Source organism: Rhodamnia argentea, chromosome 2, assembly GCF_020921035.1.
Source record: "Rhodamnia argentea isolate NSW1041297 chromosome 2, ASM2092103v1, whole genome shotgun sequence".
Classification (NCBI taxonomy): Eukaryota; Viridiplantae; Streptophyta; class Magnoliopsida; order Myrtales; family Myrtaceae; genus Rhodamnia; species Rhodamnia argentea.
This window is the reverse complement of record NC_063151.1, coordinates 8,612,463-8,637,944: the sequence shown is the minus strand read 5'-3', so window position 1 is coordinate 8,637,944 and position 25,482 is coordinate 8,612,463. Positions and strand designations below refer to the sequence as shown.

Below are 25,482 nucleotides of genomic sequence, written 5' to 3'. Positions count from 1 at the left end.
ATGGAAGGGAGGGTTTGGACTAGATCTCTCCCTCCCCTCTCTATTTTGTTGTTCTGATTTTCTATTTATTTTTTCGTGTTTTCCTCCTGTTTGGAATATTTTCTTTTCCGATTTAGTCTAGAAAGACAAAGCCGTAGTAACATATGGAGATCTCGATATGTGCTCATTACTGAAGACGAATTCGGTGATCAACGATCGATTTGGATGTAAAGAAATCATAGATTTACTCTTTAGACGTGTGATTCATAAACTTGTTTTGATAATTTCTCTTGTTATCTAGAACTTGTTATCTAAAACTTATTTTGAAATTGTATGAAAGTCATTTTGACTTGCAGTTAATCTACGATTTACTTCTCTTATAACCTGAGGAAATGAATGAAATGTTATTTTGACAACAAAAAAAAAAAGTACCTCAACATATCCAATTAAGCTCAACTTCACTCAAAAGTTTAAGTCAATAAATAACGGACCAACTTGGATATATCAACTTTTCTACACTATATCAATTATTCGATATGAGACTTTTCTAACACAATTTACGTGCAACTCAACAAGAAGAAACAGATATCCGTATAGCAGTCCGAGGTCGTGAAAACTGACTATAAACAGATTTACTTAAAGAAACTTCAAACAAAGATTTAGCTCCCGCTAACCTGCTTAATCATGCTCAGAAACAACGACCAGTGTTTCGCATCGTTCACTTGGATGCTAAATTCGAATTATAACAATAGCACAATTCTCTGCAGATGCACCCGTGCCACATGAAGGAAACTTTTAGTTGTTAATTTTATAACCCTAATAGGTTTAATTGAAACAACACCCCTTGATCAGAGGGAAAATAAAGAAACGACCAGAAAGATGTCATGCTTCAAATCATCACAAGATGTGCATATGCACCCGCAAACCGGGAAAGTTCAAATCTTTCTGTGACACACGACCGCCAATCCAGTGCAAAAGCCAAGCACAATAAAAGAAGAGCACGAATAAGCTAGTTTCAACCAAACAAATAAAATTGCGAGTTTAGAGGGAGAAGATGCTGTCTAGTGTCTACCCATAAGAATTAACCTGTAACATGCAAAGCTCATGCAGGGGCCAAATCCAGGTACTCCCTACTCCTTATCATTAGAGTGGAAGATCAACTTCCCCAAGTTATTAGAACTCGGAGTGCCATCCTTGTGACCTCCTTCATTGTTCGTTCACTTGGACCATGAATTATCTAAACTACCACCTCACTTTCAGCCAACACCTCATCATCATATTCCCAGGATTATTGCAACTTGAGAGAATGCGACGCGAATACATGAAGAAAACATCAATCAAGGCTACCAAATGCCATTGAATGCTTGATTTTATTGGCATAATGGCAGCTGCTACTTAAGAAAAACAGAAAAATAACAATGTTCCCTCTTATCTGTGCAGAAATGAACCCGCACCTAAACCCACAAGGTATGGTAGAAGAAAAAATTGATACAGCTATTGAACAATTAAAAAACAGACTATTGTACAACATTCTCTCACCTAAAGCAATAAAGGTAAGATCACAATTCACAGGAAAAAATTCTACGGGCGGCCAAAGCCTGGCGGAGGTGGCTGCCGATAGCCTCTTCTGTCTAGCGCAGAGTAAGGGTTTCCTGATTGTTGTGGGCCCATGTAGCCTCTGGGCTGGTTATAATTTCCTCGAGGAGTCCAGCCTCCATGCCATTGGGCTTGAGGAGGAGGACCTCCTTGTACATAGGAACTGTGGTGACGGCTATCATAGGGCTCGTGATATTGATAAGAACCACTCACATTGGGAGGCCGCTGAATAGGTCCAGGGGGATACCTGGATGGACCATGATACTGCCCTCGTGGATAGTTTCCATGCCTGGAATGGGAACCATTGCCCGGAGATGCTGAGGGGCTGTTTCTTTCATGACTCCGAGGATGAGCTGTTGGCCGAGAGTGGGATCGACCATGACCATAATCACGGGAATCTCTCGAACTTGTCACATTTGGGTGCTGATGGAAACCCTGGGGAGGTAGTGCACTCCTAGGTGGAGCCGCTACATACTGTTCTTGGTGCCATGAAAGTGGGCCCACAGGATAACGTGGAGGTGGAGCATGCCCATAATTGGCATAACCATTAGCATCCACTGCCTTAAACTGTAAACTGTTGGCAACAAGCCGATGTGCTGCGTCTCCCAGCTGCCGCCCAGAGATTGTGCCAGGGGGATTTTGCCTCTGGTAAGCCGTGTTTGAGTTGCTGGCAATGTCAAGAGAAGTATCATTACAAGGTGTCAATATTATACTATGACAAGTATCTTTCTTTTTTGGCTGCTAATCTAGAAGTACGATCATGTGATGCACCAGACAGTCAAAGAAGGCCAACAAAGTTAATGGCACCAATAAATACAAGCTCAATAGCTTGTTCGCACCGTATGCACCAGAAATCACTAAAAATACCTTCCATTCTCCCATGGCTTCCTTCCAGAATCCTCATGCCACAGAGCAGTTGCAGGTTTGACATCCTCCAATTGCACCATCTGAAAGGAAGGCAAAAGTAGATCAGAACTAAAATCCAATTACCAGCAGGTAGATTAACGCTCAGTTCGGGGTATAAGCTTGTTGACAAAAATATGTCCATGATCATTTAGTCAATTTACACAAAATGTAAAGAGTTCCCTTCAGTGCTTCCACAGAAACTTGTTACATCGAAGCAGCAAGAAAAAGTATGAACCGAGTCCAGAACTCAATCACAACATTAAATGACAAACCTGAAGCAAGCAATAAGCTAGACTAATTGTTGCATATTCGAAGCATATTTTCATTAAGTCATGTTGCATCATGATAGCACCATTTGTTGAAAGAAAAAAACAATAAGCACTGTCATGACGGATTACTAAATTCAACAACATATTCTCCTATAAGTTAATGTGACCAAAAGACGAAATGTCAGTAGCTTTAACTGTCTTCTCACTTCTCACAGCTTGAACAAATACCTTTGTGCATATACACTGTATGCCTGCCTGTCCAAACAGCTTCCAAAAGAGCATTAAGGTCAACAGTTGTCAATGTAACATCCCCAGTATATGATGTACAATCACCAAGAATGTACTAATAAAGGGTTGAAATTAAGCAAGTCTTTTGATCATTGCCAAGAATTCATAAGACTTTCACAAGCTGAAACTATGAGAATATACCTTCTTGGGAAACACAACGCCTGCAGGTGGCCTTGTTATATGTTTGTGGGCATCTGGGAGTCTGTATATGACGCATCTGAAACAGCAAGATACACAACAATATTAATAATTTGCTCATCTACGCCTAGGTAAAGTTTACCTCAGATTGTACTAAGTTCTCTGTAGCTTACAAGACTTCATTGTTCATGATATCTTCCATGCCGGCCACTGGAGATCTGAAAAAAGGAGGACATGGATCTCCAGCGCAAGGTGAAATGTAGCCATTCATCCCGCCACTGCATGTAGCTCTAAAAAAATTAGAATAATGTATAAAAACAAATATCAGAATTTATCAAATGAGAAAGATCATCCAAGCACATGACTATTAGTCATCCAAAAATTCGAAAGAATTCAAGAACAGGCAGAACTAATTTTCCCATATTAGTTGCTTGACACCTTAGAATCAGACAATTTTCTTACCATATAAAAATCCAGGCAATCATCACACAGGCATAATATTTACCTTTGAACTTGACAGTGGAGAGTACAACTTGGTTCAATCACAAAAAACAAAAAAATTACTGGACATGACCGGACACAACTGTTTATGCACAACTATGCAACATTGCTACACAAATTATTGCCAAAGTATCATTCTACCATCTTCTTTTTCCACTATTTAGGGCCATTGCCCACACCAAAGTACTTTATCCTACTTTTCATTTTCCCTTCAAATGAAAATGGAAACAATTGTTTCGATTTTCTAAAAACTATAGAAATTAATGTCATACTAAATGTCGTTATTTGTGTAAGTGGAAAGGATTTGAATATTTTCCGTCAAATACAAATCAAATTGCAAGAACAGCAACATTTGAAAAAGTAAAAATAACCTTAAACAAACCTTAGCAATGAAAACTGCTGAGTCATTTGTAGTTTCTTTTTTTCACCATCAAGGTACTTGCTAATCATTTAGGAAGTCAGTGACTATACAGTCAGAATGTTGATATCATTGTAGATTGTGATCTTGCAACTAATAGGCACAAGCAAGATTCTTCACCAAGACAGATCTACATCCTCAAATTTCTCTTCCAATGTGATTTGATGTCATCACGGTACATGTTAAAGCTAACTATAACAAGGTATACTTGTGCAACTGCCCAAGTCTTGAAAGTCTAAAATACTAAGATTCATGAAAAAAAGCGAACTAGGGTTAAGAAGGATTTCTTGTGACAAATAAAATATGAACAGTTGGCAATGGTCACACAAAATCTTATAGGGTATTAGAGCAAGAGATCCCGAGTTCAAATCTCGCCAAGTCCCATTTGCCTCCCCAACTAAATATTCCACGCTTAGTACTAGTCAAAAAGACTAGACTAAGCGTGAGGGGGAATCATAGAATAATTAGATACCAAACCACGCCTTCATCAAACAACTTGAGCTTTTACAACAGTTGGCGGTAGTCTCACAAAATATCACAATTATTCTAGTACACAACAAATACACAAGAACAGGAGAGAATTTGGATTTAGACCCCAATATAGAACTTTAAGCATCTAACCCCCCAGTTTGAATATTCTATGATCTAAAAAGCAACTTAAATAAAAAAGAAAGATGAGATGAGATGAGGAAAAATTGGTGGCAACCCTATAACTAGAGATGGAGGGAAGCTAGAAAATTCTTTTGTGATGAATAACCAGAATTGTTCTTCAGCACGTTTCCCACATGTAAATAAAACCGCTAACACCCCCTCCTAAGATAAAGGCATCCATTTTGTATATGTCCTGCCCGCAACTCTTAACAAATGGAATATTCACCAGTAAAATCTAAGCATACTCGCAATCAAGTGGCCTGGCAATTTCATGAGTTAAATTATTTCCAACACAAACCTCAACTCAGGTTTAAGTTGCTCCTTGATTTCAGCCCGGTCTTTGTCCATCAACTGTTTACAGCGGTTGTCCAAGGAGTATATGCACACCGAGAGAGGATGAGATGATGACACAAAGAGCATGTCCAACATCACACTATTTCTCCGTGCTTCCTCCTCCTGCAAAATATTGGTAGCTCGTCATCTCTCAGTAGATGATCCACCCCGAGTTATCTAGAGACAGTTCTTGAACAATTCTTAAATTACATACCGTTAAAGTATGTTCAATTTTCTCAACCTCTGCAAGAAGTCGAACTTCATCTATAAAAGGCAATTTGGCAATACCCTTCAGAGCAGCATGCAGTTAAATGGTCAAAATCCGCTTGCTTGACTTAACAATCATCTATTAAAATTAAAAAGTACACATTTAGGAGTTAGAAAATGCAATGAAAAAGGGGAGTACCTGCCAAGAGTAGCGTTTTCCATTCATATCAACTTCAAAATCTGTAGCATAAAGCAAAAGTTATAGCAGATAAATACACCGAGCCAAATCTAAAACATAGTCTATGTTTTCCTACACAAGCAGACGAATAACTACCAAAAGGATAAAAATCGACGATGGGTGAATTTGGATCAGTCATCAACTTCCTGTACTGTTCTGGAAGGGCATGGGAACTGCAAGAAATTGTACTCCCAATAAGTACAGCTGAATATCCATTCTATTCACAAACAAAACGATGAATAAACAACACTGCCATACCTTGCAGCTGGGAAAACACCGAGCAGCTGATTGAAAGGTTTGAAAGGAGAACCTAGCTCAAAGTTTATATCCAGCTGGCCAAGCTCCTTTAAATCAGAAGCAAAGGGCGCATAATGATATGGATAGAACCTAAAATAAAGAACCACCAAAGGAACAAATACTCAATCAGACATATCTATTAGCCATCCATGTAATATTTAACCAGTTCATAAAAAGAAATTTCATAACAGTTCTGTAATCTTTATGCTAAGTTGATTTGACTGGTAATTTTCATAGGAAGATTTTCCTTCCCTGGACATTACAACAGCTTGTAGAGAGACCCACAAAGAAGTCCTGATTGTTATTTTAACTTCAAAATACCAAAAATATTTATGTCTCTACTTTATAGCAGAGAGCCCTCAAAAACTACCAACATATATCATAGCACGTGAATGTTTTGACAAAATCAAAGTAGTCGAAAAGGAAACGTAGCCAATCCCTGAGAAGACAAACATCAAACGAGGTGTCTTTAACATGACTATTGAATAGCAGTTTCTCAGTAAATCAAGTGATAAGATCCTTCCAAATCACTTGCCGTGATATAATGATCAAAGACTTGATCTGATAGACTTCCTTAGCCAATTATACAGTTGATGGAATGCATACTAACTGGCATATAAGCTTCTTGGAAAAACAAACCATGCACGAGCAACACTCAAGTGGTAAACATAAAAACAACCACAAACCACTAAAAGGCTATTGAAGCACTAAAAGTATGACGACTATCCTATTTGAAGGATGAAACTTACCACTGCCAAGAACAAACTCCCTCGTAATAATAATGCATTACCCAACACAAGCCCTCTGTGTACTTCAAAACCTAGCCAGACAATACAAAGGAGTGAAAAATGATCACTAAGAGTCAGATACAAAGTATACAGAACAGAAAACGACTATAATACTCTTTCACTCACAACATCTCTCCTGATTGCTTCAAGTTCTTCTGGAGTCTTTGCAGAAAACTTTTCCTCATAATACCTTTCTTTCCACCCTGGTGTTCCCAATTTGATCTGATGATCAAGAAAAATAACTGTAAGAAACAGCAGAAAAGCAAAAGTAGATCTAGAAAAGTAGAACACATTAAGAAAACTTTGTCTCCGGCTTCCGATCCATCTCCAAGATTCTATAGTAAATTGAAATCACACCAACAATAATTTAGATATTTTGATTGTCGTCATAACCATACTCTAAGTAAAACCTTTATGTGTAAAAGAAAATGTACATAGGCCATTTCAAGCAAATATCCAAGTTTCCTAGTTGTATGTTGACTACACAGAACCTACGGAGTCATTTTAGGTTTCTTAATTTGCCACTTCTGCTTTAAGCAGATTCAAATCTAGAAAAGCTTTTTGATAGGGATTTATATCTAGAGAAGTTTTATTACGGTCAAACGCCTCATAAACCAAACGACTTCCATTACACATTTCGGCTGTACAAATGGTTTGCTAGGACACTAACAGCATACTATGATGTCAACAGCTATATAGGCACCTTGTCTTCTTCCGGGTTCGCGGAATTAAAAACATCAGACTTCTCACGAAGTAATTCCTTAAGCTTTGCCTTCAAATCTTCCTTATTCTCATGCACCTGAAAGAAAAAATAGACAACGGTGATAAAAATGCCTTGACTACACCCAGGCCAGCACATAAGACAGGTGTGCCCAAATAAATTTGAGAGAGGCATTTATGGAAACCTGACATTTTTAAACTGCTTTTTGTAAAAAAAAAAAAAAAAAAAAAAGTGCTTAGTATCAATTAATATTAGAGTGCTCCTCGAAAAGAGGAAAGCTACCTCTATTTCAAGACTATTTTCTGCTTCAACAATGGCTGCACCTATTGTTGAACTAGAAGACAATCGTGCAACCTTATGTGCCCGTAAAGATGTCGCGTTACCATCTGAAGTCCACTTCCTTTTGTTTCTAGTGTCAACTTGGCTCCAAGACCCCGTTCCTTTTTCACTTTGCTGCACCTTTTTGGCATGAAATGTAATTTCTGAACTGTGAGCAGATCCTTGTTGCTCATAGGGAGAGGGTGAAGCACCTGAAGCAAGACGGGAGCCCTGAAATCGACAAACTGGAACTAAAGACTCAGGTTCGACTTGAGGTGCTGCATCATCGCCTCTTCTCCTTTGAGCCTTATCACGCTTTATTCTTTCTGATTGCCGCTGAGAAAGAGTTCATAGAGGAGGAAAGCAAGGGTTCAATTCAACAGAAGGATAATACAGCATCTGAAGCACATAATTCATTTAACATGAAGAGGGACAACTACAAACTACAAAAGCCACTAAGCAAGAACTGAGAATGACTAAATGCAAGATTGCCCTTCCTCTGATTATGGCATTCCTGTCCACTACTTGAAAATGCATCTAACACCGGCATCTCCTAATAACTATATTTGGCAAAAAGTTAAAAAGACCAGGTAAAAGCAACGAATTTGAGAAGATAAAAAAAAAAAAAGAGTGATACAGTAAATTTTCTTTGAAGTTTTGGACAAAGGGAAGTGGCTGGAAAGAAAATGAAGATAAGTGTGCTGAGGAAGATTATAACTATCAAATTACCATAAGCATATAGTTCAAGACGCAACACTTATAACACATATTCAAAATTGGGGCAAAAGAAATATGAGAGCCCAACAAAACAGTTATGGTCCGAGTGTCAGCTCTTCTTATTTCTCTCTTCCAAACAACACAAACTTCAACGCATCCCACATCCATTTCGATCTCCATTATTTAAAAAAAAAAATCCCCCCTCCAGATTTCCAAGCTAATGTTAATTTCAGCGGAAAGAAGCCCATACTTAACTTTTTGTATTTGTCTGCTTACTTTTTTCTCTTGCTTCATACTTAAATGCCAAAAAAAACGTCAGAATTTCACCTTAAGGGACCATAGGGACTGAACCAACTTCAGGACAAGTGAAGAAAAGTTGACAGCTACGATTAGGGCTATGTATACCCACTCCTTTGTTTCTGCTTTCCAGTAGCTTTTTATTATTTCTGAAATCTTTCAAGAAAGTTTACATTCCGCTTCCATATTTTCACATGTCGAAGTCTACATGCACAAGTTGTAGAGTTCACCTTTTGAGAATAGCATCAGGAATGCCCTTCGTCCCTTAAAATTCACCAACGAGCAGATGCATTAAATGTTAAAATGCAGAGTTGTTTCTCTCAATCTATCCTGTTGTCTTGTGCCCTGTTCTCCTTCCTTGAGTGAAGAAGTTTTTCCTCAGAACTTCCCTCACCAAGGCAACTTTACTGAGCTAGTGATTTAGAGCAGTGCTCATACTTTCAGAGGATCAATTGCCATCTTCCTCTCCTAATGAGCATTTCAGTCTCCCTACTCAATGCCTATAGTACTAAATGTCGGATCTTCCCTAGTTCCAAAATTATTAGCCATGGAAAGAATTCGAACCTATACAACAGCCCAAGAGACGAGCATTAAGCACGTATAACTTGTAGTCCCAGTCCAACAACAGAATTCTTCATCTAAGTGAAATATATGACACAACAAACTAAGAGAGCAGGTGCAGCTAAGTCCTCCACAGAAAATAAAGCATCATCTGGACTGGACTACACGTGGATGCCAGCAATAGATATACAAACCTGATGCAATCTTGCTCTTTTCTGAAAAATTTTATCTTCGAATGACCCTACGGCCTGAATGAAATGCTCAACCCTGCTCAGATTCGGCTGACAAGCAGAAACAACAGCGGGGCAAAATGGTAAGCAAGTGACTATTAAAAAATCAACCACTAAAACAAAAATTCAACTGAATACCTTGCTTCCATCAGTCAAATATCCACCCAATGCTCTAAATTCATTCTTATAGACTGTCATCAACAAGTTGATCGCACCCTGAAACAAGGAACAGAAAAAGTTTGTGCCATCATTTTTACCATAAAAGTCCTTACAACTTGCCCAAAAAAATGGTCTCAGCGTGCATGATAGTCTGACACACTACGAATCAGAAGAATTATCAGATAAGAGCCACTCCTCTAATAGTGATACACAATTCCAATATAAGCTATATCGTTTACAAATAACTAATCTCCATTATTTCAAGCATACGTGAAAGTAAATGCATATTCAAAAAAAGTGAATGCCAAGCATTATTTCAAGCATCCAAATACACCAAGTGTTCAGCAGAGAATAGATGAGAAGCTGAATAGAAAATTTCAAACAATCATCAGAGGGATAAACAGCCTGCATCTTCGACCAAAAGCCAAAAACACCAAATGCTAAATGTCAACCTACAAGGAAGTAGTTTACACATGGTCAAGCACGCACAAGTACAGTTAGTCCTACCTTGCCTTGCAATTACATTACCTCAAATAGGCCATAGGGGTCTTAGTTCTATGTAGAATCTCAAAACCAGTAAAGAGGCATATAATGTTTTAACAATCTAGCTTTCCACTCAAATGTAACCCAAAGATCCAAAGAGCACATCAACATGCTTGCTATTTGATCCTAAAACATCATCCAATTCTGAACCACATGACACTGCAAAAACTTTTGCGTACCTCACGAATTTCCAAGGTTGGCATGTGAGGTAAAAAATCATTGCCAACGAAGAAGCAAATGAAGATAAAGTCATCCACGATGCGCTCAAAATCTACTTCAAAAGGAATATTTGGGATCCTGAACTCATACTCTAAGTACTCCCTGAGAGTCCAAATGTTCAAAAACTGTATACAAAAAAAAAAATTGCAGGTTCAGAATATGTTGATAGCTCTGGCCATCAAAACTTATCCTCTATTCGATCACTTATAATCAAGTAATACGTCTACAACTAACCTGGTATGGCTTTTTAACAATGCCAGCATCATCACCTTTTTCATCGAATTCTCCTGACTTCGTCTTTGCCTTTCCCTCACAATCTGCTGCCAAATGACCCATTTGGCCACACAGGAAGCACTTGTCCTGTTGACCGGGAGTGAAAACAATCTGAAATGCAAGGAAAATGCGATTAGTAACTGGTGATACAACCTCTTGCTTTGTAGCTCCAGGAGAAGTCTGAGTCTCACAGAACCATATATGAATGACCTCTTAGAACAAAAAGGCTCGCATAAAGTGTACGTATCTCTCAGGGTGTGTGTGTAAAATGGAATACCTGGAAAATCATCGACTCTAAGCAAAAGAATTTCTACAGGAAGATGTATCCAACCTCCTAAGATGTTCCTCCATCCAATTTTATTTATTGTTTCCAAAGATGAGTTTTTCCTCAAAGTAGACAAGGCGTGACCATGAAGAAAAGTTCATATTTCAAAAGATAATGCTAGGACAATTTTGTTCACAAACCTCTCGAAGAATCGAAAAATGAATTTCATGTGTGGCCAAAGCTAACATAATTAAATCAGCGTCCTGCATAGGAATCAAATGAGGAGTACAAATTAGTCAAGCAGAGGTCTATAATCAGTAGGAATCGGCAGGGATGAAGATCATGCTGAAGGAAGAGATATACCAAACCATACAGGCAATGCCGTGTATTTGGATCATATCCAGGAAGATTTCTTTGGAGACGAATATATGACATGATCTTGTGTTCCCCTTCACCAGGAACATTTGCATCAGAAAGGATAACCTTCAAAAAATGAATCAATAAGCAAAAGCTACAAATTTACTACCGACATAACATCAACCTTTCAATTGAATTCCACTAAAAGCAAAATAAAAGTATCTATGTCTTATGTGAATTATTTCTTGAACAATAGAATCCCTGGAATAGTCAGTGCTACAATCACTCAACTGTATATTTTTGGCATCAAGTCAGTACTGCATCAACATATACAGGGCATACCTTGACACCTTAAGCAAGAAAAGATGGCCTTCATATAAAGGTACCTTAATAGATCTCCATCCAGGGTCGTTATTTAGCCTAAGATGGACATAATACTGCAGTGCCACCGACAAAACAGCCATGAATTCAGTTCCAGGAGTAATGACGTTTGAATCGAAAATTTGAGATTCATTCTTCGGAGGTAGTTTCCGGCCTTCACTTTCAAATTCCTGTCTTAGCCGCTCTTCTTCAGCTGCCTACAGGAGAAAAATCACAAAGATCACTAGCTGAAAGTTAAGTATAAACCACAACTATATGCCACACAGGATTACTGGCTTGCCCAAGGCACACACGACATAGAAAGAACTATCTGAGAAAACTGGGACATCAATATTCAATTATTTTCCAAATGCATACTGAAATAACTTTGTAATGAACCATCATAACTGCATCAATACAACAAAGAAACATATATAAACATGCAATGAAAGGAACCAATGCATCATGTGCCAATATCTGCACTAGCATTCGAAGAAATAGAGGACTCGCATAAGTGTAACAAAAGCAAACTATTATAGGAATTAATCAGGTTAATTTTTATTTTAATTAAGTCCATTCAGAGCATGCCATAAATCATCCTAAAATACAAAATGGGACTACTATGAATTGTGGGGAGTTGTTTGCACAAAAGTAAACACATACCGCCTCTGCTGCATCTTTAGCTGCTCTAAAACGCCTCGACCGCTGCTGATTCATTTTTGCTCTTGGTGCGACACCATCTATTCGTCATTCACACACAATTTATCACAATTTTGATTTTGGCATAGCACATGGACATAAAAATTAAGGGTGTGTTTACCTATAGCCATATATAACAATTTTCGAGGTCGCACCATCACAAAAAGTCTGTCAATATAGTCAAACATGCAGTGAAACACCTCATTGAATGTCGTTGGAGCTGGCTGCAACAGGTGAAAAACAAAAGTCATAATCTTTGCATGACTGAGTTAAAAAACAAACCAAAATGCAAACTTCATCTCCCACAAATTAACAAAGTATAAACCAATAACTTCACAAGTTATTTTAAATTCCTTGATGGTACCAGGAGAATAAGCCAAGTTGCCCTCACTAAGAAGGAAAAATGACCTCAGTCTAGCTACAACTTTAGATTATAAGCAATTGCACTAGCCGATAAGGAAATGGTGCATTCGCAATTTTCAGCGTGGCTCTTTCTAACTTAATTTCAACCAGAATTTGGATCACACAGGCTTGAAGTATGCATTAATTCTACTTAACGTAGAGAATAGTTAGCTTAGTGTGTATTATTCATGCTGTAAGAGCATATTGGATATATAGCTGAGAGTAAGTTGAGCTGGATTCGTGATCAAACAATATCACAGACGAATATCCAGTCGCTTTGTGCTATTAGTTGCCAAACCAATTGATCTTCAGGATTCCAAACACAATTTCAGTCATCATTGTAGAATTTACAAAAAGACAGAGACATCAACTACTCGATAAGCATGACATTCTAACAGTCGAGATAGGGACAACAATTTCGTCTTTTCAATTGTCTTCCCCCCTAATACCCTGGTACTGATGAATACCAAACACATCCTATCTGCTGGACCGATTGCTCAGCTATCTCCCTTCTAGATATAAGACCACTCCAGACGACAAGGCATCGAGAACAACATATAGACACATCAACAATTCACGAGAAAAGACGGCGGAAGAAAGAATCGTTAAACTCGTACCCTGTCTTCGGGATGGAAGCAGGGATGGATAATTCCATTCATGTCGAGGTAGAGGTTGTCGAACTCTATGTTGTTGGGATTGGGCTTGCTGGTGTCGACGGGGATCGAAACCCCGTCGATGACGACGGGCTCCTCCTCAACAACATCGACCACGACCATCGGGTACTTCTCAGCTAACCATCGATAGAAAGCGGGCACTCCCATCTCGGAAACCCGAGCAGAGCCGAGGACGAAGGAGGAGAGAGAAGAAGAGGGGAGCAACAGCTAGAGAGAGAGTGAAAGGAGAACGAACAGAAACCCTAACCCTAGGAGAGAGAAATTGAGGGATCAGGACAGATGCAGCAATTGGGGGAGGAACCAAAGAAACGGGAAACGTGAAGAACTTGAGCTTGAGCTTGAGATCGAGGCTGGAGGACGTTTGAGCGGGACACGGTGTTGCGACTTGGCGTTGCCAGTTAGGGCAGCGAGGAAGATGGCTTGTGGGCAAATTACATGCCCCTGGTCGCAATTTGCGATTAATAAAAGGGCTAAATTGCAAATGCCACATGGACTTTACTGCAAGTTTTTGCCAGAAGATTTTGATTTTGCTTCTTAACAGGTCCATAGCCAGCGTGGAAATATATTTGGGATAATGATATAAATGGTCCCTGAATTTTGTTCCAACGTGCAATATAATATCTGAATTTTTTAATTTGATCGATATGGTCTCGAACTTTAACTCAATGTGTAATATCGTCCCTCAATTTTTTAAATATGTTCAACTTAGTCCCTGAATTATAAGAAGATATTCAATATACTCTTGGCCGCTAACCCTATTGTAGACTTTCTTGCACTTTGAGTAGGAAATACTATATGTATAACTTGCACACTTTAGGGGAAAAAAACATCATGGACTTAAGTTAAATGTGTTTCAAAAGTTCATTGACTAAATTATACATTGAGTTAAAGTTCGGGATCATATTAGCCAAATTAAAAATTTATGAACTGCATTGCACATTGAATCAAAGTCCGAGAACCACTTGTGTCATTTTATCAATATATTTGCATGCTTACCATTGGGACGAGTACGTATATTTTCTCGCTTATCTTTGCAATCGAATTCATGGCGCATGTTAACCATGAGACGGTGAATATATAAATAGCTTCTTACGTCGACGCAGTACGTTTAATAAAAATTCTTTTTATTTTCAAATTTCGAGGGTTTTTTTCTTTTTTTTCCTCCACCGAGTTTTGGGAATTTCTTACGCGAGAGATTTACAATTTGGAGAAGACAAGCAATGTGGCCTAATTGGGTTGGAAGGTATTGAAAGCAAGTGCGACGGAATAATTCTATTATCGTTCGGATAACCAAAGCAAGAGGAGAGATGAAGAGACGAAATTACAAAACCGACGAATGAGTGGGCGGACCCACATACAAGGCCCATGGTTCGAACCAAATAATCGCATGTGGTTCGAGAAATGATTCTGGCCCAAGTGAATGTACGTGGGCTCGGGTCCAACAAGAATGAAATGGCTTGCCTAGGGCCTACCCGATTTGCTCTTCGGGCCTATTGGTTTGGGTGGGCCCAGAGTGTCGAGACCGGGTCTACTTGCAAGAGAAATTAAAGGAAACGGCCCGCGCATGAAAACACTTCTAAAGTAGAATTTCTATTCCATAAGTGTTTCTAAAGCAAAAATCCATTTGGTTATGGAACTTAATTTTTCTACTTTTGAAGTATTTTTTTGCTTCAGAAGTAGTTTTGAAGCCACTTGAAGATCCCTCAAGATGTAGAAAAATCAACTTCTGCTCAGAAGTAGAAATTGATTTGTAGAGCAGAAGTGTTGGCATGCGCTCTTAACCTTTTTCGGTCATGTCCAATTTTTTCCTTAAAAAAAAAACCCGGTTTTGATTTTCTTTTTTTTTTAAATGATCATAAATTACTAGCTCGTTTCTCCATTTGTCATAGCGTGATCGACGAATGGGCTTGAACCAAGGTTCTGGAATCAATCTAAAATATTGTTTAGATCCCTTGGCGAGGGAAAAGCGTACGAGAACTATGAAAATCAAAAGTGTTGAATTAGACCTAGTAACCACGAGTCACTATTTAGACCCGGCTAACACTACCTTTGGAGACCCTTGTGGCTCAGGCATGCGTAGACAGGCCCACGACTCACGAGCCGTCGGACCCGTGATCATGTCGGGAATGGCGCGCCATCCATGTTGTCCTCCTCAAAATGGCCTTACAACACCGTCGGTAGCAATGATCTCATGATGTTAAAAACCGGGCACGAGCCCTCCTTCCTAAGTTCTCATGGTCCCACTCCCACCCTCCTCCCGAGCACGTTTTGACCGGCCCCGCCAACTTCCATCCACAGAGAAGATAAAGCAAACGTCTTTCTCGTCCTTCGCGCACCCACAGACGCCGCCAGTGAAGAACGTGTGGATCTCTTTTCCCTTTCAGCAGCGCCTCTCGCAACACTGCCCACTCCTTCCTCTTCCCCTTCTGCTGCTTCTTCCTCCCACACCCCCCCGCAAGATGCTTGCCCAATCTAGCCTCCTCGCTGCGTTTTCCCAAATTAGCCTCCTCTCTCCTCCAGCACTCCCGCCTCGACCCCTCCTCATCCCAGCATGTCTCTAACCATCAAACTCCACGTCGCCACCACGCCCCACCTCTGGTTTCGCAGCCAAGAGATCGGCAGAGCGAAGCTCAAGAACGTCAGGCCCAGAGGAGTTTACCTCGCCAACCCGTTGTCGCGCCTCCCCCGCAAGCCCAAGATGCTGGGTCACAGTGCCGCCAAGGCCTCGATCAGGAGCTCCCTCATCGACCCCGACGGTGGGGTCCTGGTCGACCTCGTCGTGCAGGAGAAAGATCGGGTTTTGAAGGCGAAGGAGGCCGAGGCGTTCCCGAGGGTGAGGCTGACGAGGATCGATCTGGAGTGGGTGCACGTGATCAGCGAAGGGTGGGCGAGCCCTTTGAAGGGATTCATGAGAGAGGAGCAGTATTTGCAAACCTTGCATTTCAATTGCCTGAGGATGGGGGACGGATCGGTCGTGAACATGTCGCTTCCGATCGTTCTGGCCATCGACGACGGGACTAAGGACGCGATCAGGTCGTCCCAGAATGTGGGGCTGGTCGGTCCCGATGGGGATTTGCTCGCGGTTCTTCGGAGGTAAATGCTGTTTCAATGTTTTTTCTTTTCTTTTGTCGGAAAATGCTGATGCGTTGTTGAAAAAGAACAAAATTATCTACTTCATTAGGGACTGGCTGATTCTGTCGCTAATCGTTTGTTAATTCGTGGGTCCGAGTCGCTATCCTTGGTTTCCTTTCCACATTGAGGTGTGCGGGACACTTTGTTAATTCCCACTCGCACGAGGAGCAGTGATTTTTTTATAGCTTGATTTCAACATTAGTCTGTGTAGGGGTTTTGATAACTACTCGTGGAAGTAATTATTTCAGTAAAAGAATCTCTCCGATATCTGAGTGGAATCACCTGCATTTGCATTGCGGCATCAAATATTTTGTTGTCAATGACTTGTGGAAGGAATTGTTTCAATATACTATATGTTTGACGATTGAGTGAAATCACCTGCTTTTGAATTGCGGCACCAATTATTTTTTTAGCTGGAACAACTATGGTAATGTTTCTGTATTCGGAAATCCCGCTCATAAGTCGGTAGTGTGTTATTTTTGGTGCAGCATCATTGGCGTGCGCTTGCCATAGCCAACAGCCCTAGTATTTGACTATCTGGCGTTCTTGTGAGAACTGTGTTTACTAGTTGTACTTCAAAAGTACTGAAAGAAAAATCTTTATTTTGTCTCTGTCATCGTCTCATTTTACTTACATGTGCCGGAGTGTCCTGTTGTGCTGTATCTGCAAAATAAATTACCATTAGCTTCCATGCGACTACACTTAATAAGTTGTTCTTACTAGGAACCATTCATATTAACCTTTTGCAGTATTGAAATCTACAAACACAACAAAGAGGAAAGAATAGCGAGGACTTGGGGAACAACTGCTCCCGGATTGCCGTACGTTGAGGAGGCGATAACTCCTGCTGGGAACTGGCTCATTGGTGGAGATTTGGAAGTGTTGAAACCGATTAAATACAATGATGGGCTTGATCACTACAGGCTTTCGCCTAAACAATTGCGCAAAGAGTTCGACCAGCGTCAGGCTGATGCCGTCTTCGCTTTTCAGTTAAGAAACCCAGTGCATAATGGGCACGCGTTGTTGATGAATGATACGAGGAGGCGTTTGCTGGAAATGGGCTTCAAGAATCCGATCCTGTTGCTTCATCCTCTTGGAGGTTATACAAAAGCTGACGATGTCCCTTTGAATGTTCGGATGGAACAACATAGCAAGGTTATTTTGATCAATTTTAATTCCTTTGCCATAGTCCTGCAGTGTAGCCTAGTAGGAATTATCTAGCATATTGGGTCTAAATGGAACATGCCGTGTGTGCCTCTTTTCTGCTGGTTGAAGTGTATTGACCATGCAGACCGAAACACAATGGTCAATCTTGTTTTCCTGACTTGATAAGATAAGAGGTGGACATTAGTAAGCAATATCTTTTCTCACACAACTTGACCGTCATCATTGGTGAATTTGGTTTTACCAGAATATCTGTTCAATATCAGGAAGAATGGCCGTCCAAGTTATTTGATACTCTTTATGTTTGGATGTTATTTGACTATCTAATGATATGTTGCTCTTCCAGGTCCTTGAAGATGGTGTTCTTGATCCCGAGACCACAGTTGTGTCCATATTTCCATCTCCGATGCATTATGCTGGTCCAACCGAGGTACAGTGGCATGCAAAGGCACGGATAAATGCCGGTGCCAATTTCTATATAGTTGGTCGAGATCCAGCTGGTATGGGGCACCCAACGGAGAAGAGGGATCTGTATGACCCTGATCATGGGAAAAAGGTGCTGAGCATGGCCCCAGGCCTTGAGAAACTCAACATTTTGCCATTCAAAGTGAGTATCTTCTCCTTCAACAAACCCCCCCCCAAAAAAAAAAAAAACCCTTGAAATGTATCTTCTTGTTATCCTGGAGGTTTTTACTCGTTTTCTCTGCCATATGATATTGGGCAAGTTGCTCTTCTTTATTCTGTTTTGATTGTGTTATCTGGATATCATTCGGCATGTCCAATGCATCTCATACTTCTTGCTTTGTAAAATTTCCTCAACTTTTCTACTTCATGTTCTGCAGGTGGCTGCATACAACATGGTGGAGAAGAAAATGGCATTTTTTGATCCTTCACGTGCTAAGGATTTTCTTTTTATATCTGGGACCAAGGTAGGAGATTTACTTTCTGGAGCTTTTGAATGGATAGTACAGAAAATAATAATGTCTCCCTATAGCAGCCGGAAGTTGCAGAACATGCATACTAATGACTGCACTCTTTCTTTGTGGAAAAGTGAATCTTCTCCCTCTGTTATTAGACTTGTTATATGACAAGTTTAATGCTGCACAGTTGAGCATTTAGACTCAGTTGATTAGAAGCCGTTTGTCAGTTTGAAGATGATCAAAACGTAATTTGACGTAGTCATTTGTGAGTTATGCGGCAAAAGCAAACACTTAAATTAGAACTACAATTATTAGCTCACGCATGAAAACACTTTGCTTGTCTGAAAACACTATTTCATGTTGCATTAATATGGGCTAAGATCTATCAGGTCAGTGGGGCAAAATCTTGTGTCACCTTGAGGCAATTGATCCTTTTGGTTAGAGATCAAAATGAACCTTCATGCTTTAAACCAGATTAAGATAAAAAGGGGGAAGGGCAAAAGTTCAAAACCACCAGAAAATGACATGGTGATACCTGATAGTGATAGATAGTGTGCGAGACCCCTTTGTTGTTGTAGCAGAAATTGCTGTTGAGAACTTCTTAAAGACCTCGAGAAGCTTTTTCTAGTATGCTTGTCAATATGTCCACATTGCAACAGGCAGTCTTGGAGCTGTAGGCATGTCCCTGCATAATCAAAGATCCTGTGCAAATTACATGTTAAGTGACTGATAGTTACCCGGATTTTATGTTCTTAGAATTCGTAGATCTTGACCATGTCATTCTTGTGCAGATGAGGACTTATGCAAGAAACGGTGAGAACCCTCCTGATGGATTTATGTGCCCCGGAGGATGGGAGGTACTGGTCAAGTACTACAAGAGTTTGCAAGCGGAGGAGACTAAACAGCAAGCTACCGTTTTATCCTCCTAGGCCTGTAACTAAACACGGCTGCTTTCGAGCAAGACTTCGCACCCAGGAAAAAAGAATAAGAGGGGATCCCTATAGGCAATTGTCTGAAATTGGGTAGATGCTATCTTCTTGGATCTTCTGGAATTCTTTGTGTTTTCTTTCCCACCCTTTGGTAGACATAACGATGTTGGACGATTCCTCAACTTTTATGTTAAACAGAGTCGATGTAAAAAAAAAAAAAAAAGAAAATTTTCAAAAAAGGGCCGGAAGTGTCCTTGTTTTCTCAAATACAGGTTTGAAGTGAACTTTGTTTCAAATAAAGGACTAAAATACTCAAATTGTTTCAAAAGAGAGCCTAATTGAAGGGTATTTTTGTCTTTTACTTTTTTTTGTTATTTTTCTAATGTTTTTCTTTTACCTTTTTTTTTTTCTCCTCCCCTTCCCTCCTGTTCATCATCTTCCCCCCTACCCCGCACATCTTCTTCAACGCGTGTGATAGGACGTGGCCTTCGAGAAGCAGATTACACAAAGCCGGAGTTCTGCGTAGAAGTTCAAAACATCCGCCCCTCAAGCCGATCTCAAAGACTTTCCCTTTTCCCTCTAAGATTCAACTAAATCAAACTCCAAGCCCACAAACCCGATAATCATTTCAGCTAGCGGCCAATGTAAAGCCTCACAATTTGTTCGGCAAAAATCAAGTACCTTGTGACCATCGTCAATGAGATGAGAAGTGTTGCAGATACGGATTGACGAGAAGCGCTGCAGATACGAAGGAAGACATCCTTTTTTCTAGTCAGTGAGTGTCCAAGAGGCGGCTGCGACGGTGGTAAAAGAAAGTCGAGACGATCAGGTCCAAATTGGGTGGGAGGAATTTGTGCCAGACGGCGTCGGAGTCGGAGGCAGAGTGGAAGGTGCGGGAGTTGGCAAAGGAGCAGGCAATGTAGCGCGGGGTGGTGAGAGAGAGTATGTGAGCAATGCACTCCTCAGGCAAGGCGTCTAGCTCCAGCATCTCTTTGGAATCAATCGAGTTCGAAGCTCAGTTCGATGTTTTGGTTTCGATTCGATGACGAACCGCCAGTCCAAGCTTGCTGACCACCCCCACAGGCACGAAGAAGCGGATGATGCTTAGTCAACATAGAGTAGCCACCAAAGCCCAACGTTGAGGACAACAACGGCGAAGCGAACCGGGCAGCGACTAGAAGGTGTCGGTCTCGCTGGACCTAATCAAAATGTTGGCAGCAGCACAGACGATGCCACTCGTTTGTGACATGGTGACCGGCATCGACGGCGGAAGGAGGAGGCTCTGATAGGTAAAGGCATTGGAGCAGGTCTTATGACAACAGCCCATGAAGAAGACGTGCGTAGGGAAGACGATGAGATGAACAGGAGGGGAGGGAAAAAGAAAAGGTAAAAAGAAAAACATTAAAAAATAAATATAAAAGATAAAAGACAAAAATGCCCTTTGGTTAGACCCTCTTTTGAAATAATTTGAGCACTTCAGGCCCTTATTTGAAATAAAGTTTACTTCAGGCTCTTATTTGATAAAACAAGAGTATTTCGGGCCCTCTTTTGAAATTTTCCCAAAAAAAATTGCTAGGCTTCGAGATTTATATATTACATGTCATTTGATCTCCTTTGTTCCTAGTGAATAATATGGTAAAACGAGGGCTTTAGCTGCTGATGACCGGATGCAGGGCACTCGAAATTTGTTAGAAAAAGGATTCAATAATATGAAGATCGCAAGGCTTGTGCCGACGGCCATCTCAAATGCTTCAGTTAAGCCCTCTTTTGAAATAATTTGAGCACTTCAAGCCCTTATTTGAAATAAAGTTCATTTCATGCTCTTATTTGAGAAAACGAGAGCACTTCGAACTCTTTTTTGAAATTTTCCTAAAAAAAAATTGCTAGGCTTCGAGATTTATGTATTACACATCATTTGATCTCTTCTCTTCCTAGCGAATAATATGGTAAAACGAGGGCTTTAGCTGCTGATGATCGGATGCGGGGCACTCGAAATTTGTTAGAAAAAGGATTCAACAATATGAAGATCGCAAGGCCTGTGCCGAGCGCCGTCTCAAATGCTACCTGGCATAGAAGCTGTGAGACTGCATTGCCGAAGTAGCGGCAGCCCGTCCTGAAATTGTCCAAATTCGGTTATCTCCCTTGGGTCCGGAGGTACATCATTCCGACGTAATATCATCGACTAGTCGCTATTCCCTATCTTTGATTTGGATGTCGGGGTGACACGGGGCTTGAAATCTTTCGGTGATAAACTTGTCCAGTAGCAGGACAATCCTTCATATTCCGCCGCGAGACGTTATGTCGTTCGATAACGTTCACTCTCGTGACAGAACAGTGTTCATTAGCCAGTGAATAATGTTCATCCATTCATAATCAAATCGCGGTTCAAGGACAATGGCCCCAAGAACAAAAATAACGAAAACAGGGGAAAAGGAAAGGGGACCAGGTCACACTGTCCATCCCGAGGAAGCCGGAGAGCCAAGGACTTACGGGGAGTACTTCAGACCAATCTCTATCCAGAAGAAGAAAGGAGATAAATTGACCGGAATCGAATCGAAACACTGACAAAGCGAGCACATGGTCTCTGAGCTTGAATTGATTGACAAACTTTGAAAAGCTTTCTGAAAGTTTTCGTGCGTCGTGTCACGACAATAGGTCCACGAAACAACTGTATTGTCTTCCTTTAATTTTGCACCCACTGGCAGGGGGGGCACAAGCCCCTGTTCTCGGGGTCCGCGGCCGGGACGTACGGCCTGTTCTATGGCAAGACCAGAATCTTGAGGGTCATTGCTCTCCGTAGTAAAGTTTTCGCAATTCTCCTAAAAAAAGAAATGTCGTAACCCAAGATTTGATAATGTCTTCCGATCAACGGACGAGACCCATTCTTTTTAACATCGATCGAGATGTATAGACCCGCCTCGCGTCGCCCCGCCGTTAGCATGACCAACCTAAATAGGACGGTGAAATTGAAGCATTGTTAACCAGGAGGCAACTTCAGATCTGAGGCAGGCTTGAGACAGCACACCAATTAAAGCGGCACAGTTATCGTGCAGTGGCGTTTTTGGACTCTGGATGAGCCACACACACACATTTTCCCAGATGCTCTCAGTGCCCCCGGTGCAATTTCCTGACCGAATGAGTCCAGCAATGAACCTTCAAAGAAGGTTCGTGCAAGAGCAACCAAGAGGAGAAAAAAAGAAGAAGAAAAGGGCCATTGATGGTGGCAGTTGCGGTTGAGGCGGTGAAGTCTGTCCTGCATCATCATGTCTTCACTTGGCAAAAAGGAGGCAGAGGAAGAGGAAGTAACATGGCCCTCTTGGCTTGATAGGGTCCCCTCTTCAATTGCATCGCCAATGGAACACCTGTTATTCGACATCCGTGCTGAATAATTCTTTGCTATATTGAACAAGATTAATTCGTCGTAAAAACGACACGGCAAATTCTTCTCGAGGTGGGTTGTGTGCGGCTCGCATTGGTCAGAAACCGGCTTGTTACCCCACCGCATCACGACTCAGCTCATCGTGCGTGACATGACCCGAAGAGAAGACGAATCGCCGAGACGTCCGGCCAAACTCGCCCACGACGATCGAGTTTATCGGGATGCAGGTCACCGTATGAAGAGGTTTAATGCGAGTCATTCTTGCAGTTAACAGTCCTGATGTTCATAGTGAGAGGATGGATCGGCTCGATTTATCAAACTGTTGTTTAGACTGTCAAAAAGCCACTGCTTTTCCGTGACTGAGGGCTGTGTGGACCAGTCTTTTCCTTACCTTTTTTCGTTTTTCCTTCTGATGTCCTTCTTCTCCAACTCAACAACAACCAATGTGAGTCACAGAACATGGGGGGAGGAGTTTCGGTTTCAACTTCCCTTTCGGACGCAGACAGCGCGCAATGGCCCCAGTCTGAGTTACTTGGGTTGCTTTTTTGCCGACTTTTGCTTAGGCAGGTCTCTTAACTCCGCTTTAACAATGATGCAGAAGATGGTAGCCGCGGCGCTACGGCGAAGAACACAGGTTTCGGTTCAGTCGTGACTCGATCGACTCGTGCGAACAGATCTTCTACCCGGCTCGTGTAAAATCACCCGTAAACAATTAAATGCAAAGAAGTGGGCATCTTTAAGGTCCGTCTAGACATCCATTTCATCATTGTGACCCCGGCCGTGCTCACGTGCATTTGGTCGTAAAACCGTACACGAGGTAAGGTAACATACGGAAATTTCATGAATTCAATGGCCGAACAACCCGTCGGAGAACCGGTTTTTTCCGAGAAATTTCAAGAAGGCTCAAAACAGGGGATTGGAGCCAGAAAGCTTTTGCATAGTACAGAAGGATGAGAAAAGGCAGAGAGACGGGGCTAAGATGGCTTTTTGCACGCATGTGAGTGATTTTTGTGGATGAAGTGTCAACGTTTCTGGTGATTTTATAATGTAAGACATTGAGAGATCCTTCATAATTTCTGTGGTTGGCCCCAACGGGGGACCTTGCTGCTTCCTTTTAATGGGGGGAGGGGAGAGGCTCCCTGCTCTGCACTTTTGAGTGGCTGTTGAGCAAGAGCTCTCTCTGGGGTTTTTATGGCTGACCGAACTGTTCAGCTCAATCAATTGGGGGGCGTTCACGGCGGAAACCGAGAATGCCCGAACGTCGAGCGAGCGGGCGGCTTCGCAGCTCGACTTTAAAATGATAATACTCAAATCTAGCATGTGTTCATGTGAATATCATGAAAGTTGACCTGTCAAACGGGTGAGTCGGGTCGGTCCGGATCGAAAATGATCCAGACTCAAATTGACTCGTTTAATCAGTTTTGATCCGTCTTCATGCAATACAAATTTCGCGATCCGTACCCAATCCTAATTACATGAAAGCGGAAGTAGTAAATTGAAGCACGGAGACCAGATATGCGAAGGAGCAGCAACTTGGTCGCTGCAATATATGTTTGACGTGGCCCGCGGCATCATGAATCAGAAAACCCCAGCAATCAAGAGGGTATCGCCCCGTAGAAGAGGACTTGAAAGTACTTGAAAGTATATCGAGGGGTTGGATGGGGGCCACGTGGCATTAATTTGTTGGATGAACATTCTACTTATACTTTTTTTTTTTTGGGTCCAAATTCTACTTATACTTTGAGGGCACGTTTATTTGAGTGAATGAATTTTTTGGGAAGCGATTTTTCGAACTTTCACCCGTTTAGATTCGTCGATATGACTTAATCAACGTAAAGTATTGCTCACTTATTGATCCAGCGTTATATGCGCACTTAACCACACAAAATAATTTGATATAAAACAAACGAAACCCGAATTTCTTTCCCCAATCTCTCCCTCCCACTTGCAATCACAGCAGGCCGCCATTGCTCCATCATGCGGCTGCCATCGACATTGCGTTGGCGTACTCGGCATGCACGCAGCTATGTCCGTCCGGGCTTGGGACATTGAATTCGGATGTGCTGTAGTGGAGCTTTGTCGAAGATTGTTCGACTAGACGCGAGACTATCCTCGTACGTAATTGGCATAGAGGTGGAAGAAAGCAAAATGATTGTGTATGGTCGAATGCACACTTAAAAAAAATAATACAATTAGGACGCGCACGGTAATACTTCTACTTTAAAAATCAATTTCCGCTTAAGATTTTAATGTTTGAAGAGAAGCAAATTTTTTTTTTTTCACTTCTTCAAGTAACTCCAAAAACTACTTCTAGATAAAAAAAAAAATACTTAAGAAGTAAAAAAATGAAGTTGCATAACCAAATAAATTTCTATACCAAACGGATTTCTGCTCCATAAGCGTTGTGATGCGCGGCTCCTTAGCATCTCACGAGCAGCGATTAATCCTAAGCGCACTACTTTCATGTCACACGTCACTATACATTAAAAAAAAAACCCAAAATTACAACATCCTTCAAGGTCCAATTACAACATAATTAATTACATCACAGCCA

The 25,482-nt window shown here is 41.1% G+C and overlaps 2 protein-coding genes across 3 annotated transcripts; one reads left to right on the top strand and one right to left on the bottom strand.

Moving 5' to 3' along the window:
• Positions 1-1,330: 1,330 nt before the first annotated feature.
• Positions 1,331-13,825, bottom strand: LOC115738568 (5'-3' exoribonuclease 3). Of its 2 annotated transcripts, XM_030671193.2 has the most exons (23): positions 13,348-13,825; positions 12,450-12,552; positions 12,293-12,369; positions 11,656-11,847; positions 11,276-11,395; positions 11,113-11,175; positions 10,609-10,758; positions 10,335-10,499; positions 9,592-9,669; positions 9,418-9,504; positions 7,613-7,984; positions 7,313-7,408; positions 6,736-6,831; positions 6,571-6,641; positions 5,783-5,911; positions 5,621-5,697; positions 5,486-5,526; positions 5,294-5,368; positions 5,045-5,202; positions 3,350-3,454; positions 3,180-3,255; positions 2,443-2,522; positions 1,331-2,242 (listed from the first exon to the last, which is right to left on the bottom strand). In XM_030671193.2, the coding sequence occupies exons 1-23, from the start codon at positions 13,549-13,551 to the stop codon at positions 1,561-1,563; spliced, it is 3,297 nt and encodes a 1,098-aa protein (XP_030527053.2). In that variant the 5' UTR covers positions 13,552-13,825; the 3' UTR covers positions 1,331-1,560. The 2 variants fall into 2 exon arrangements, with proteins under 2 accessions (XP_030527053.2, XP_030527054.1); XM_030671194.2 differs by lacking the exons at positions 12,293-12,369; positions 12,450-12,552; positions 13,348-13,825 and having other exon boundaries at positions 11,276-11,361; positions 11,656-11,796.
• A 1,917-nt stretch (positions 13,826-15,742) lies between these two features.
• Positions 15,743-19,774, top strand: LOC115738569 (ATP sulfurylase 2). The gene is made up of 5 exons (XM_030671196.2): positions 15,743-16,497; positions 17,286-17,691; positions 18,047-18,307; positions 18,543-18,629; positions 19,412-19,774. The coding sequence occupies exons 1-5, from the start codon at positions 15,956-15,958 to the stop codon at positions 19,547-19,549; spliced, it is 1,434 nt and encodes a 477-aa protein (XP_030527056.2). The 5' UTR covers positions 15,743-15,955; the 3' UTR covers positions 19,550-19,774.
• Positions 19,775-25,482: the final 5,708 nt, after the last annotated feature.

Coding starts and splice junctions, on each gene's coding strand:
- LOC115738568 (XM_030671193.2), bottom strand. CDS start 13,551: ATGGGAGTGCCCGCTTTCTATCGATGGTTAGCTGAGAAGTACCCGATG. Junction 11,848..12,292: donor CTAAAGATGCAGCAGAGGCG/GTATGTGTTTAC, acceptor TTTCTCCTGTAG/GCAGCTGAAGAAGAGCGGCT. Junction 7,409..7,612: donor AAAATAGTCTTGAAATAGAG/GTAGCTTTCCTC, acceptor TTTTTCTTTCAG/GTGCATGAGAATAAGGAAGA.
- LOC115738569 (XM_030671196.2), top strand. CDS start 15,956: ATGTCTCTAACCATCAAACTCCACGTCGCCACCACGCCCCACCTCTGG. Junction 17,692..18,046: donor GGATGGAACAACATAGCAAG/GTTATTTTGATC, acceptor TTGCTCTTCCAG/GTCCTTGAAGATGGTGTTCT. Junction 18,308..18,542: donor TCAACATTTTGCCATTCAAA/GTGAGTATCTTC, acceptor CATGTTCTGCAG/GTGGCTGCATACAACATGGT.